Source organism: Mytilus trossulus, chromosome 2 (assembly GCF_036588685.1).
Source record: "Mytilus trossulus isolate FHL-02 chromosome 2, PNRI_Mtr1.1.1.hap1, whole genome shotgun sequence".
Lineage (NCBI taxonomy): Eukaryota > Metazoa > Mollusca > Bivalvia > Mytilida > Mytilidae > Mytilus > Mytilus trossulus.
This window is the reverse complement of record NC_086374.1, coordinates 41237407-41253425: the sequence shown is the minus strand read 5'-3', so window position 1 is coordinate 41253425 and position 16019 is coordinate 41237407. Positions and strand designations below refer to the sequence as shown.

The window sequence follows — 16019 nt, the reverse complement described above, 5'->3', positions numbered from 1 at the left end:
AATTCTTAAATTAAATTTAATCCACAAGAGGAAAAATCCATAACTAGCAGTACCATAGTAAATAAGTGTAGGGCTTTCAAAATAAATTCTCCTGATGATTTCAAAAATCAATTTCAATCTAAGGTTATATTTTGTAAATAGAAAAGACAAAAGTTCTCTCTTCCTTTAATGTCAGGTAAAATAAACCATTAGAATGTTCAATATACATGATATAGATATTTGTTTACATAGTAGTAAAATATTTATAATGAAGACCTGTGTTGTATGTTATTGTTTGCCTTTCTTTGTACATATTTTTTTATCTATGAGTCAGGAGTTCATGTAGTCTTTTGAGGTGTTCTATATTTTCAGTTATTTCTCTTTGCTATTCTTTTTTCTGCATTATTTAATCATCATTTCAAAATGAGAGAAACAATACATAAAATCTACAGCTGACAGGTATTTTACCTATTTGCTTCCTCAAGCTTGGCTAAAAGTTCTAACTCCTCTGCTTGCAGAGAGGATACCTCCTCTGTTTGCTGTTTGTCATCTGAGGACATTGGCCTCCTAAAAACTTCTTACTTCATCACCCTCTGAAATGAAAACAAACATATAGTATTCATATAAGTAAGATAATGGCCTCAAGAGATGTTGTTTTTTGTGCTGAATAAATTTACTTTTTAACATATTCATATATTGTCACCACAAACAGCTTAATGGATGGTCAAAAACAGGTAATGGCATTTCTACTGTTCTGATATTTATAACTGACAAATCCAGTAACCTAACAATAAACTGGTTGTACCTTGGTATTTCAGTAAAATACTACATAAATATATAAATCTGTGGATTTATAGGTAGTTTATCTTCCCTATAGTGTAGGTCATGTCAATGACAGAAGAGACGAGAAAACCAACACTTTCAATTTACATAAAGAAATAAATAATCCTTTTATTCTTGTTTCCAGTCACAAATGTTTATTACAGATACACATCAGACATACTTTCACTTTCTTTCCTGTTTTTATATGAACAATTAAGAAAGAAATCATTAGGGTTTGGGTTTTTTTAAATTGTCATCATATCTTCTATAACTGACAGGAAAATGCACACTTACCCCGATTGTTATTCAAAGTGACATGCTCATTAATGCACACCCAATAAACAACTCCTCACTGACAAACTTATAACAAATATGAAGACATTGTTTTTCCAGTAAGTTCATTCAACATATTGAAAAATTCTAAATATAGAAAAACAGGAAAAAGATGTCTTACAGATGAGAAGAGTTCTCACACATTTCAAGTCTCCACTCTCAAGCAGCTCACCAAATAATGAAAGATGAAGTTGTTGTGTAGACTTGTACTTGAGAAAAGTGTGACAGAAATATTTGTTTGACAAATAGTAGAAGTAGAAAATGCAATATAGTCCCCTTTTCTTAAAATTTGCCAATATTGAAACACTAAGCACTGTTTAGATGTCCACCCCCTTTTTGCCCCTGTGACTGATAGTCAATCAGCAAAAGTGCAGATCTATACCCAATGAGAAAGAAGAAAATACTCCATTACATCATATCTGTGATAATCACATATATATAAGTTATGTAAATTTTACATTTTAAAATGTGTGATAGAAATAAGTAACCCATTCTATATATATATATATATGATTACATGTATTATATAAAATGCATAAGGTGAAATAGCTTTTATTGCCAATGCTTCGTTAAATGTTAAATTTAATGTACTAAATAATATTAAAATTATCAAATACAAATATTATACATAGATAACCTTTAAAATTTCCTTTGATGTATCTATATTATACAAGTATATTATTTGATTTGTTTCGACTCACAGATTTACATTTATGTGTAAATTCACCAAATAAAATTATCTTATGGATCATATTTTAAGACAGATGAAAAAGAATTCCATCATTTATTTAATTATTAATACAACCTTAACTAGCTAAATAAATTAACCTAAACTTAATTATTAATAAATCAACCTTAACCATGTTAATTAAATAAATTACTTTTACATGTATAATAGGTTTCTTACAGGTCATATCATATGATAAGATACATAAAACATTGAACTGACTATCTGTATAACAAGAGTGCACACACTGAAATGTCTCGCCTTCTTTACTAATCATTGATATTATGTTGATAGTCCTAATAATAAAGCTTTATTACAACTGTCTCATAAACTTAACATAAACCAAGAAAACTAAACATTGACCTTTGAACGATGAAAATGAGGTCAAGGTCAGAGCAACCATGCCAGGTAGGCATGTACAGCTAACAATTCTTCCATACAACAAATAAAATTGACTTATTGCTTATAGTTTAAGGAAAACAGACCAAAACACAAAAGCTTAACACTGAGCAACGAACTGTAAAAAATGAGGTCAAGGTCAAATAAAACCTGTGTGACTGACATGTAGATCATGAAATATTTCTATACACCAAATATAGTTGACCTATTGCATATAGTATTAGAAAAAAAGGTCAAATCTCAAAAACTTAACTTTGACCACTGAACCATGAAAATGAGGTCAAGGTCATACGACACCTGCCAGGTAGACCTGTACACCTTACAACCATTCCATACACAAAATATAGAAGACCTATTGCATGCAGCATAAGAAAAACAGACCAAAACACAAAAACTAAACTATAACCACTAAACCATGAAAATGAGGTCAAGGTCAGATGACACCTGCCAGTTGGACATGTACACCTTGCAGTGCTTCCATACACCGAATATACTAGACCTATTGCTTATAGTATCTCAGATATGGACTTGACCACCAAAACTTAACCTTGGTCACTGATCAATGAAATGAGGTCGAGGTCAAGTGAAAACTGTCTGATGGGCAAAAGGACCTTGCAAGCTACGCACATACCAAATATAGTCATCCTATTACTTTTAATAAGAGAGAATTTAACATTACAAAAAGTCTTAACTTTTTTTTCAAGTAGTCACTGAACCATGAAAATGAGGTCAAGGACATTGGACATGTGACTGACAGAAACTTCGTAACATGAGGCATCCATAAACAAAGTATGAAGCATCCAGGTCTCCCACCTTCTAAAATATAAAGCTTTCAAGAAGTGAGCTAACACCGCCCCCGCCGCTGGACTAAAAAAAGTCTGAATAATCTTTCTTTAATTCTAACAAGCTTTTATTCTCGAAATCAACTTTCTGAATCTGCAATGTATCTTGATTAAGGCTCCTTTTATTACCTATATGGGAAAATCGATTGGTGTTTGCAATCTAAAATGCCTGTCCCAAGTCAGTTACCTGTAATTCATTGGTTGTTGTTGGTTAAGTCTGTCATATTTGTTTTTCTTGGACGGTATTGTTATAAATTATGCATTTAGTTTTGTTTCACATTGTTCCTGTCTATACTTTAAGAGGTTTTCTCATTATTGAAGGACACACATGAACTATAATTGCTTATATCCATGTCATTTGTTCTCTTTACAATAGTGATTTCATCTCCTTATTTTTATTTAGAACCTACTTCTTTACAACTGCACAAAATTGCTGTCATAAATATGTATATACACAAAGCACACTTTCATACTAATAATGTTACATTAAAAATACACTGCCAAATCATGTAAATTTAAGCCAACTTTGTTTAAATTACAAATAACAATATTTTTTTATAATCAATGTCAGTTTTCAAAACTCAAACTTTCTAAGAACATAGAAATTAATCATACATGCCCTTATTGACCTAAAAATTTAAATACTAATCAACCATCTTGCTGTAGACTTTGTTTATCCTATGTTACGTCTTTATATATAAGATATATATGTTTAGACATGATTCAGTTCACAAAATACCAATAAATGACAAAATATTAATCAGATTTTATTTATTTTCTTAGCCTAAAGCAGGTGAATGTTGTGATATTTTTTTTTATTAACCAGGTAATCTTTACCATGTTAAAATAGCTTCTGGTGCGACCTTTGAAAATGAGATTGATCTAATGATGGAGGTTTACCATCCTCCCTATAAAGGTGTAATTTATGCTTATACATATTATATATCACATACATTAAAACAAGTGAATGACAAAAGCAGACAGATGTTCTAAGATTATAAATATCCTGGATATTCATTTACCTGTGATTTTAAACATTGAAAACAGAAATTGGGAATAAAGAAAATATTACAGGAATGCCTTTTTTAATCTTTTGTTAGGACAGAAAAGAAAAATGCATTAGCATGCATATAAATCTCATTAAATATCTTTTGGTGTTGTTTTTTGTTTGTTTAAGTATACATATCCTGTATATGTATATGAGGCTATGAATTTACAAGTTTGAATTGCAACACGTAATTTGGTAGTCCTAGCAGTCCTCTTTTTCTGACATGTAGAAAGCTATGATGAAAACTATTAATAAAACAAACCTTACCACTCTACACTAATTTAGTTTGCTCTGGAAATTCTAATGTCAATTCTGATATCCAAATGATGTATTCTTATATATGTCTTTAATCTGTGAACATTTCACTTTGAAGGATCCAATTAATCTCGCAAAGATAATCGGCTACTTTCTGCAAAACAAAATATCAATGAAGAAATAAAGTGTCTATATAAAGTCAAAATAAATAATTAATTGAGGATTAGTTTGGAACTTGATACTTATCTTTTTTTTCATTGACATGAATACAATTGTCTCCATGACAATTACAACCTGTATGTATAGTTCACATGTTCAAAGTATACATCAGATTATACAGTATAATATACTATGGATTATCTTGATGAGGATTTGATGTAAAGCATCCAGCATATTTATGCTGCTTATATGAAATAAGAGAAATCATATTCAAATGTATACTTTAATTCTGCTTTTATACAAATCCTTAGTTTTCTCGTTAGTTTACTCTTTTGAATTGTTTTACATTGTCTTATCAAGGGCCTTTTATAGCTGACTATAAGGTATGGGCTTTGCTCATTGTTGAAGTCCGTTTGGTGACCTATAGTTGTTAATGTTTGTGTCATTTTGGTCTTTTGTGGATAGTTTTCTCATTGGCAATCATACCACATCTTCTTTTTTATAATCTTTGCTGCCAACTGTGAAGTCTAAGACTTTGACGTCAAAGGTTAGACCTCTTCAAAAACACCAGGACGATTATTAAGACGAAAAGAGTCATCAACAAAAAAGGGAGACAGAATTTTGTTGCATTTGACAGCCTTGACCCATAAATAAAAGTCACATATATCATGATTATACCTGTTTTGAAAGAATATAGCATCTGCGTCCAGACTTATACACATTTAGAATAGAGGGTAGATAATTATAAGCAATTAAACAATACAACAAATTGAAGTTACTTAAATCAAAACATATATCCTTCACATTTTATTCATGTTATATACTAGTATTCTTGAACTTGCTTCTACTAGCTTGGGTGTAAATGGTAAGAATAGTTTTAACTAATACTAGAATTACTTATAGTTATGTATATACAATTGTTATTACCGGTATGTTATTTAATAAATGATTAAGTCATTCATATAATATCTTTTTCTCCATATCATAATAAATTCTTGTTATAACCAGAAGGGTAAGCTGTGATGACTTTCTAAAGTAACAATATACATCGTGAGAAATCAGCAACACCTACTACACAACTTTATTCATGCACAAAATACATGTAATTTTATAAGCTGACTCATCTTCTCAAATAGATTACAAATTTCTCTACATGTAATAGCCAATAATGCAATATAAATTACTTTAATTTAGCCTAAAAATAATCCAAGTTCACTGCATGACCTAAAGTTTTTATTGCATGACAAGTACAGGGGAAAAACACTTTGTATCTTAAATATATAAATATTGACAAATATTATACTAAGTGATTATATCATATTTTGATATCAAGACACTAATTATGTCAATATGTGCAATAATTGAAGTGGAATTTTGATATCAGTTTATTTTAACAGCAATCCATTTTATGTATCTATGGTTTTTCACAGTTTTTGCAGTAAAACTCATACAGATCAGTTTTGTGGATTATTTTTTGTTCACTAAAAATGATTAAATTCCCATAAATATTCTACAAAACATTTCCTCCATGTTTACAAAACTGTAGATCTTGCTGTGCTGATCAATTTTGCTGTTTCAGTTTTTCTTATCTACAACATGTATTGCTTAGACTGAAAATGCATAAAAATGGTTTCAATCAGCCTTTAGGAACAAGCACTTCTATATGGTTGACAGACAATTTTATACATGTTTTTGAATTTAATTTTTTTTATCATTTGGTAAAAATCTATATTAAGGGGCAATAACTCCAATAAAAAGTTTACCAACTATTTAGGAGATTTGACATATAAATTTGTAGATTTCGTCATTCTGATCATTTTAACCTCTAGATCTATGCTCTATTTGTAGTCATGGTAGTGGCCATTTAAGTGGGCAGGCAGAATCACTGGGCACAATTTTTAAGCTAGATACCCAAAGCATGATTGTGGTCTATTAGTTTTATGATAAGACTGGCAAGCAATAATAATTATTCCTCAATTTATAACCAAAACTTATTGTTACCCAGTGACTACATGTTGATGATATCAGTATATTATATGACTCTTTCATTTTGTTTTTGTATGTAGTAGTCTTAGCATAGACTACAAAAATAAAATCAAACTTGTTCTGCAACTGGTTATGATAAAACTGTAAACCAAACATCAAATCAATATATTCCAGCTCGAAAAAAAAGTGTGAAAAACTGATTTGCGGGACTGACAAACAGACCGACAGATGGAGTGAAAACCTATAGTCCTATTCAAATTCGCTGGTACGGGACTTATTATATATTGAGAATGAAAATGGGGAATATGTCAGAGACAACCTGACCAAAGAGCAGACAACAACCTGACCAAAGAGCAGACAACAACCTGACCAAAGAGCAGACAACAGCCAAAAGCCAATGGGTCTTCAACGCAGCGAGAAAATACTGCACTCGGAGGTGGTCCACTGCTGGCCCCTAAATAAAATTGTGTTACCAGAATAATGACTGAGAGAGAATTAAAGAGAGTAAAACAGACAGGAAGGATAAAATGAAAGAATATCCTTGAATACTATCTTCTATGTACATTCTTAATCAATTTGCACTTGTTTGTTTCAATTATGACATGCAGATTGTTGTGATTATATCAATAAACTTCAATTTATACATGATAGTATTTCAATTAGTAGCTTAAGGCTAAGATGTCTGCACCATAGTATGACTTGATGCAAATTTCCTATTTGAGTGCAAACAACATATCTAGCCATCTTGATGTTAAATAATATGCCATAAACATATATATATAATAATGTCACACTTTTGCAATCAAAAATACTTAAAGATATTAGTACCTTGTTCGCTTGCAGAGTATCCCACTAATACAATTAAACACAGGGATGTAACACCAATCTTTGTTAGAAAAACCTTATAATTGGCTTAACAGATGTGATACTGTGTGTGGTCATCAATTCATTTATATTCAAATACTATTTTGTGCATTTACTTATGCTTTATTAGGCTGATTGCACATAAATGTATTTAATTGATCATATCGTTGATACATATATTGCAACTGTAGATGAAGGAAATAACATCTGCAAAACAAATTATAAAACCTCAGTAAGCAAGCTCACCTACCCCCGCAAGAAAAACTTTTAGTGACCTAATCATACATAATATATAGATTCTTTGTTTACTTTAAAAAAGTATGATTCCATTTTACTGTGATTTTAGACAAAAACAAGTGCCAATATATTGCATCAAATGTCTTCTAAATCAATGAGGATCTCCCTCTTATTATAAATATGTTACACTTATTTAAAGTTTCCTATGAATGTAGAATTTGATTATTATTAAGTAGGCATAGGCAGAAATCACTTTTCTGTACAAATTTCAGTCTAATTTCAGTACTGTAATCATGATTGGATTTTTGATCTGTTGACCTTTCAATCTTGGGACAGGCACATAAAGAATGTGGCGATGTTAAACTAGTTTACTGAAACAAAACCGTCCATCTAACCTGGGACAGTGTTGTAACATGTACAGTTCAACATAAGAACAAACTATAAAAGTCAGTGGAAAAGTGCTCAACTCTGTCTTCCAATAAATGTGTGCTCAGGCTAGGCTGTTGTTTGATATGTTAGGGTGAAATATGTAGACTCTCCAATTTCAGTTTTTATGAATGAATTGCCCACTGGTCCAACTGGACCAGGGGTCATTCTGGGAAAAAACATGTCATAGGACATTGCGAATTGGGACGTCATACATTGTGGAGTCAAGAGTTTCTGGGAAAATGCATTTTAAATTTAAAGATGATGTAATTGAAATATTGTCAACTAACATTGACTTAGGTCAGATGTACTGATTATATACAAAGTAATCATGGTTAGTATTGTACCAACTGTACTCCTGTACTTCTGTTTTTTGAACTAAAGGTAGATCAAATAAAAAGGACAATACAAAAATCTCTTACCATTAGAACCTTAATATCAAAACAAAACTTTCCACTTCCTATTCATACTCATGTATATATGTAGTAATGTTATCATATAACTTATCGAGGGGATTTGTTTATTTATAGTTTATCTGTAGGTGTCATAATAAATAGATACCAGGATGCCTCATTAAAACATTATATAAGAGCCAAGTGTAAAAAATGTCAAGTTAAAAAAATCTGCATAAAGGCATAACACTGAATTATAAAGGTGATCATTCAGTAAAAACTATTATTAAAATCTATTTCAAAATTTAGACTAGTTCACAACAAGCACAGTAGAAAAGAGAATATTCTTTTGTAAAAATTAATTTTTACCATATATATTGTATGACTTATAGGTAGAGCCATGATAAAAATATGAAAATATCTCATCATTTAACTTTGATCTTTAAGAAGAACATGAAAGTGAAAATAAAACCTTTCAAACAGGTTCGGTCCATTTAAACTGCAATATTTTAAAAATCTCTAAAAAAATAATAATTTAAAGTACACGTATCTCTTCATAACAAAATGCCCTAGATGCTTGATTTGCTCAATAGCCTTTTTGTACCTCTAAAAGTTCATGTAAAAAAAACTTCTGACAATTTTGATTTAATTCCTTTCTTTTTCATTTGGCTCGATTCGTAATATAGGTTGCAATTCCAGTTTTCCCTACCTGTCAAAGCAATCTCTCCATAGGAAATTTGGAAGGTAAAATATAAAATAAATCCTAATATGTATGTATTTTCAAGGGTGAACAACAAAATTATACATCCATCAAATACAATTAATGCTGTTGTAAATATGTTATGAATACTGATTCAAATATTTGTTGCCATATCATACAAGATTTTATACTTTTATTGCATGTACTTTTTATAAAGTACAAAAAATATCACAAAAACATGGTATTATTAATATGTATTAAGACAAATACATCTTGTACTGAAGGTAAACAACTTATGTACTCCTACATGTGATTACTTGTCAAAGTCAGGTTTCTTTTTTTTTAGTAATTATATATGATGTATATATGTTACTGTACTTCATGCGGTTTTCAAGTACCAGTACTTTACATGTCCAAATACTTCCTTTCATCAAAGAATTAAACTAAAAAAAATACACCATGTATTATAATTATACATTTTTCATCAAAATACCACAGATCTATCATAAAATAACATTGTTTAGGAAATTTTTATAACCTTACTTGCAAAAAATATGACAATACCAAGTCAACCAAAAACCTCAAGTCCTAGAAAAATACAATTCAATGTCCAAAAGGGGGAACACAAAAAGTTGTAGCAAAACACCAAAGTGAATTCAGATGCTCCTATTCATGCTTTAAATAGCAGATAAAAAATGGCAGATCCTGCTCCAACTGTAGTTTTCACTGCGTAGCTGGTAATTAAGGCATGAATGTGGTTGCTACAGTACTTATTTTATAAAACTCTACTTTTTACTTTTGGAGTAATAAGAATGAAATCAAATTAGTTTCTCCTTGTCAAAATGGTAATTTAAATATTTCGAATTAGTTGATAAAACAAAAACAAATATCAATCCAAACTTACCTGCATAGGCCTAATTCTCATGTCAATATCACATAAAACAATACACATCCAGGAAATTGTAATTAAAGAAGGAAATAATAGAACTTATTTTATTGGCTATGACATAAGTATGTAAATATTGGGATATCAGAGGGATGACTTTTGCCCTAGAGACTACAAGTACATGTATAATACACAGGTGATTTGTCATTGGCCTTGACATCAATCCTCATTACATGTATAGCATTAAGATAATTATTCAAGATATCCGTACTTGTTTCTAAACTGTCTTTTCATCTTCTACACACGTATGAATTGGGTAGAAATGGGTGATACAGCTCAGACTTAACATCTAAATGTATGCATGCAACTACAGGTCACTGTATTTCATCTTGGTGCTGAACATCATTAAACAATAAGCAAAACCTATTTTGCTTAGCATTGCTTAGCAAGATTATAAAACGCTTGGTCATAACTAATGTAAAACAATCAAAACAAGAAATCTAAAGGCCTGATTTAGGTATAAAACTTAAATCAGCAGAAAAAAATATAATATACATGTACAGCAACAAACTACAAATATAAAAAAGAAGATGGGCAAACACTGCATTACAAGCTCCAGACATGGGACAATCTCATACCAAATTTGGCAGGGTTAAACATGTTCCCTAGTGCCTAATCCTCCCCTTACCAAGGAAAGTGTTGCAACAGCAAAACATAAGAACAAATTATAAATCCAAATGAAAAAGACTTGATTCTTCAAATTGCCACAAAGTACACAAAATAAAAAAGACTTGACAAACAGTATCAATCTGAGATAACTTGTAGTACACATTTATAGATAATCTGACTATGGATGAACATACTTATTACAAGATGTACATGGATTCACATGATTACTATACATGTACATGATGTATGTTGTACATGGATTCACATGATTACTATACATGTACATGATGTATGTCAATGTATGTGTGTAGAAAATTTGAATTCACATGAAATGTTGATTACTCCTACATACATGTATATATATATATATTGTGTATTATGGATTCACATGATTCCCACTTCACTATGGATATCTTCATTTATATTATGGATCCCAAGCTATGGGTTAAATAGTTGGTTAGGAATGAAATGCCTTTGATTGTTTGTTTTCAGTGTTAAAAGTGGTATGCTGACAGACAAAAAATTCCAATTCTCAGTTAAATGCAAGAAAAAAAAATCCCCTGAAAATTCCACTGATAGGAAGTCCCTAACATCTTAAGTCTGGGATTGGTAATCAAAATACTGATGTGGTTCTCAACTGCATAAGAATGCAAATGTGGACATATATTTTTTACCTTAAGAAAGTAGTTCCTTAAATAAAAGAGTGACTGAATGAGAGAGAAATGCAAATCTAAACAAAAATGTTTGCAGGAAATACAACCCATGTATTCCCCGTCATGTCCTACTTACCACAGATACTACCACATATACCTAATTACCATTAATTATTACTTTGTACCTATTTATCAATGACTTTATACTACTACTATAATATGTGTTTATTTTGTTTTTGACATTTCTTTATATATTTTTACACATATTATTAGAATGGAAGTAATTTCTGTCAATATACTTGACACGTTTATGTGACTGGATTGTGTATGTGATCATGTTTCTTATGTAGTTCCGTACCATAATTATATAATTTCAGGGAAAGCTTATAGACTATGCTGAGGAATTATTGAATTTTTTAATGCGTATATGTTTCTTAAGCAATTTAATAATAATCATTACGCATTTAAATTTTTTAATTAAGAACAAAACAGGTGCTCTTTATACAACAAAAATTGATCATATTGAGTATATATACTTAAATGTTCATGGCTAATAGTAATAGTGAGATAACTTTCTCTGAAATTTTTTGGTAAATTGATTGCAAGACTTTAATACCGTGCTGTCAAAATAAATGTAGTTCTAAGGTTCTAAAAAAGCCTGTTTCAATTTAAGTATTTTTTTAAAATAAGTAAAATTATAATTTTTGTATTGCTTACCCAATTGTTACCATAAATTTCATGAATTTAGTGTGCATGAAATATCAACTAAGTAATTTTCTTAAAGTGTTTGTCTGTATTGACAATATCTGTCTTGCACATATGCATGCTATAAATATATATTTCCTAATCACAGAAATGTTCCAAAACTATAAATATAATTTTTTCAAAAGAAAATCAGGGAAGAAGATTGATAAGTCCACATTATCATCGGGCAAATGAAAGTAAAATCATAAATATACCAAATAATTTCAAATTTGTGAATTTTCCCATAAATTTTGAATATCATATAATGCCTTTCTTATTTCCTGACAATGAGACTATAAAGGGGATTGTTCAACATGTTCAAAGACTTCAACTGATGATGACTTCAGCTCACGATCAACTGCCATAACACAATTATGGAGGTGAACTAGAAATTTGTCTATGAATGAAAAAGCTATTGTGTTTGCAATTTTTATAGTTGAATCATCATTATGCATATTGACCATTAATTGTCAAAGATCAAATTGACAAAAGTAATTGTTTACATGGACAAAACTAAATCTGACAACAGTCTGACATTAAAGCAAGTGAACTCGTCTTGTACACTAAAATCAACTCTATCACTGCAAAGAAATTCTGTGTAAGCTTGCACCATCATCAACTTTTAAGGCATCCAATATACATAATGTATATGTACCAAGAGCTTAATAGAATGTCCTAACAAAACATACGGTACTTACAGTCATGACAGTTTTTATATAATCTTTGAGATTAACATATTGAAATTAACCTGAATTAATTATGGAATTGATTTAGTTACTGAGCAGTGGTACAAGTTTGCTTAAAGTATTAAGTAGTACAAGCTGACATTGGTATTAATCACGAATTGTAAAAGATAGATATATATGTATCTTTGACCAAAAAAGTATGACATCTTGAAAGGCTATATATTTTTAAGGCAGTGAATATAAAAAAGATGATGTGGTATGATTGCCAATGAGACAACTCTCTGCAAGAGACCGAATGACACAGAAATTAACAATGATAGGTTACTGTACAGCCTTCAACAATGAGCAAAGCCCATACCACATAGTCAGGTCAAATGACAAATGTAAAACAATTCAAACGAGAAAACTAATGTCTACATTTAGTCTTCTACTAAGCGTCAGAGCAAAAAATTAAAACAGCCTTTCAAGATGTCATTAATTATATTATTTGACATGGACTATGTGCAGTCTCTCCCTCAGTCTGAGGACTCAATACACAACTTATATACTTTAAGTTCTAACAATGGTCTAAGTTGTTTTCCTCTTATAGACCTTCATTCCTCCTCTAATTGGAGCCTGTCACTGAGTGCCATATGTGATTACGATACACATGTCAGTGCCAGTGGTGAAGAAGTGTTTTGGGGGAGGCATGAGGAACGCCCTTCAGGTCATTTTTCGTATTTAACTGGCATAAAAAGTTCAAAATAAAAATATGTCAAAAACATAAAATTCTTAAATTACAAATATTACCTACACCAGTATTTTCCTTCAAAGTGAATCAATTCATCAAAATGTGTCAAAATTCTTTCCTGGTGATTTGTTTTGCTTCGAGAATGTTTAGTCTCTTGAGGTTTCTCATTCGGATGGATAAGCCAAGAAAATACCGAAAATATTTTACAATCATTCAAACGTTTGTAAATTATACCTAAATTTAGAACCAACTTCGGCCAACATAATTCCGAAAGTATATCCAATGTACAAAAAAAGAAGCCTGTGATGAATGCATTTAATTATTCATTAGTCCCAGTAGATACATATAATACCTCATGATTGCAGATCCGTCATTTCTTATTTGTATGTCAATTTTATTATTCTTTGTGTTGTTTGTCCATTATTCTCTGGTTGTTTTTTTTGTATAGCACCCCATTCAGCCGTATTCTCCATACCTTATTTTCTAGGTTATTTTTCACTCTTCTGTATTTTTGTTCACATTTTTCTGCTGCAGTTTTGGCCCATTAATCTCTGTTCTGTTAACTCCACCGTGGGTTATAGCTTACAATACTTATCCATACGATATAACATTAATTAACAGCCGGTTCGTGTTATACTATGATGATGGCATCATACCCCTGTATTCTTATAAATGATTTTCAACGTAGAAAAAAATATTATAGAGGCATTATGTATAATCCGAGACCAATAAGATAATACCACGGATATGAAAATAATAATGTTAAATATCAAAATATATTTACTAAAAAAAATCCAAAACACAAAAAAAATGGGGTCCTTTCCAAACTGAGCACCCGTTTAATTTATATACTATTTTTTTTATTCTCGCATTGTTCTTTAAGTCATCACAAGGTTCTATATTAGGTACCCTTTTGTTCTTGGGATTTATTAATGATATAGTCACTGATATTGAAGCCCAAATTAAGCTTTTTGCTGACGATACAAGTCTTTATTTAACTGTTGAAAACCCAATAGAGGGCGCTGAAATTTTAAATAGCGATTTGAATAAAATTCACGAATGGTCCCAGAAATGGCTTGTAAAATTTAGCCCCAAGAAAACTGAAACCATGACTATTTCCCGTAAAATTTCAAAACCTTACCACCCACCTTTAAACATGAACAACGAAGAACTACATGTAGTTGAAAAGCACAAGCACTTAATTAGGAGTCTATTTTTCTAATAATGGTTCATGGAATGTCCATATTGATTATATTGTACAGAAATCATACAAAAGACTTAATATATTAAGGAAAATAAAACACACTTTAGATAGAATGACCCTGGAAAAAATATATATATATCGTTTATAAGACCTATTATTGAATATGCTGATGTTATCTGGGATTCAGGAAATCAATCTTTAATAGTCCAGTCGATTTGTGCAGATTTTTGACAAAATTGCTCAGATTGTGGTAAAAGCATGAAATTTGGAATAGTGGTAGTATATGTCATGGACAACATTTTAAGCTATGGACCCACTCTGAAAGTCGACATTTGCGGAAGTGGCAGCCATTTTAAAATGGCGGCCGTTTGATCTCTATAGATTAATAAAAAAAAATTATGAAAAAAATATTAGAGAAGATATTGACATGAAACCTTGGTATTAGACTAACAGTGCTGATTCCAATTGTCTTCTTGAAAGAGTTTTTGGAAATATTACCCATATTGAATATTGAATGGCGGCCATCTTGAAAAATCTTTGTTTTTTCAAGCCAAAAAAGGTAGTCATTACTCGATGAAAATTTAGAAAAAAATCAATGTCAAAAATATACAAATGTATTTGTTTGAGCTATGTAAACAGGACGAAAAGCGAGCCTATGGACCCCCCCCCCCCAAAAAAAAAAATCAATGTCAAAAATATACAAATGTATTTGTTTGAGCTATGTAAACAGGACGAAAAGCGAGCCTATGGACCCCCCCCCCCCAAGGTTTTCTTCTTTTTCATTGAGGGTACAAATTACTTTATATTTTCCGACAATGTACATGTCTCTAATGTTCAAAAGTAATCGAAGATCATAAAATGAACTATTACTCTAAAAGCAATATTCGTGTCACCGCTTGTTCCAAGTATGAATAAAGCAAGAAAATATTTGTTTACCTGTCATTTATAATAGTTTTCAAAAACCTTGATTGCAGACATAATGAATTTCATATTATACAAGAAATTAATGTTATAGGAACATCAACTGCTCAAATGTTCTCAATTTACGTTAACAATATCTAACAAAAATGAAATGTACATGATTTTTCAAACCTCACTCTGTCTATCATGTTCTATCACATTGTCCTCCACATTTACATAAAGTAGTACAACTTAATACTGCCTTTACACACACATTTGCATTTCCTTATTAACCGTGTTCACTTTTACTTATCAGTTAAGCGCTTGCTGCAGGAAGTTATTATAAAGTCATAAAGTATATTCATCCCAGATGACAAG

General features: G+C 30.6%; 1 protein-coding gene across 9 annotated transcripts in view; it reads right to left on the bottom strand.

Annotated features, from left to right (window-relative positions):
* The window catches only part of LOC134707260 (ecotropic viral integration site 5 ortholog-like), a 54065-nt gene extending 40370 nt beyond the window's left edge, over window positions 1-13695 (bottom strand). For 3 of the 9 annotated variants that reach the window (XM_063566871.1, XM_063566878.1, XM_063566879.1), the window contains exons 1-3: window positions 13597-13695; window positions 4418-4559; window positions 448-572 (exon numbers count right to left, since the gene is read on the bottom strand). In XM_063566871.1, coding sequence (XP_063422941.1) covers window positions 448-539 — 92 coding nt within the window. In that variant the 5' untranslated portion in view covers window positions 540-572; window positions 4418-4559; window positions 13597-13695. Of the gene's footprint in view, window positions 1-447; window positions 573-1095; window positions 1188-4412; window positions 4560-8499; window positions 8549-10073; window positions 10229-13596 lie in introns of those variants that run through there. The other 6 variants (XM_063566875.1, XM_063566872.1, XM_063566873.1 and 3 more) reach the window with 6 other exon arrangements.
* Between the last annotated feature and the right edge of the window lie 2324 nt (window positions 13696-16019).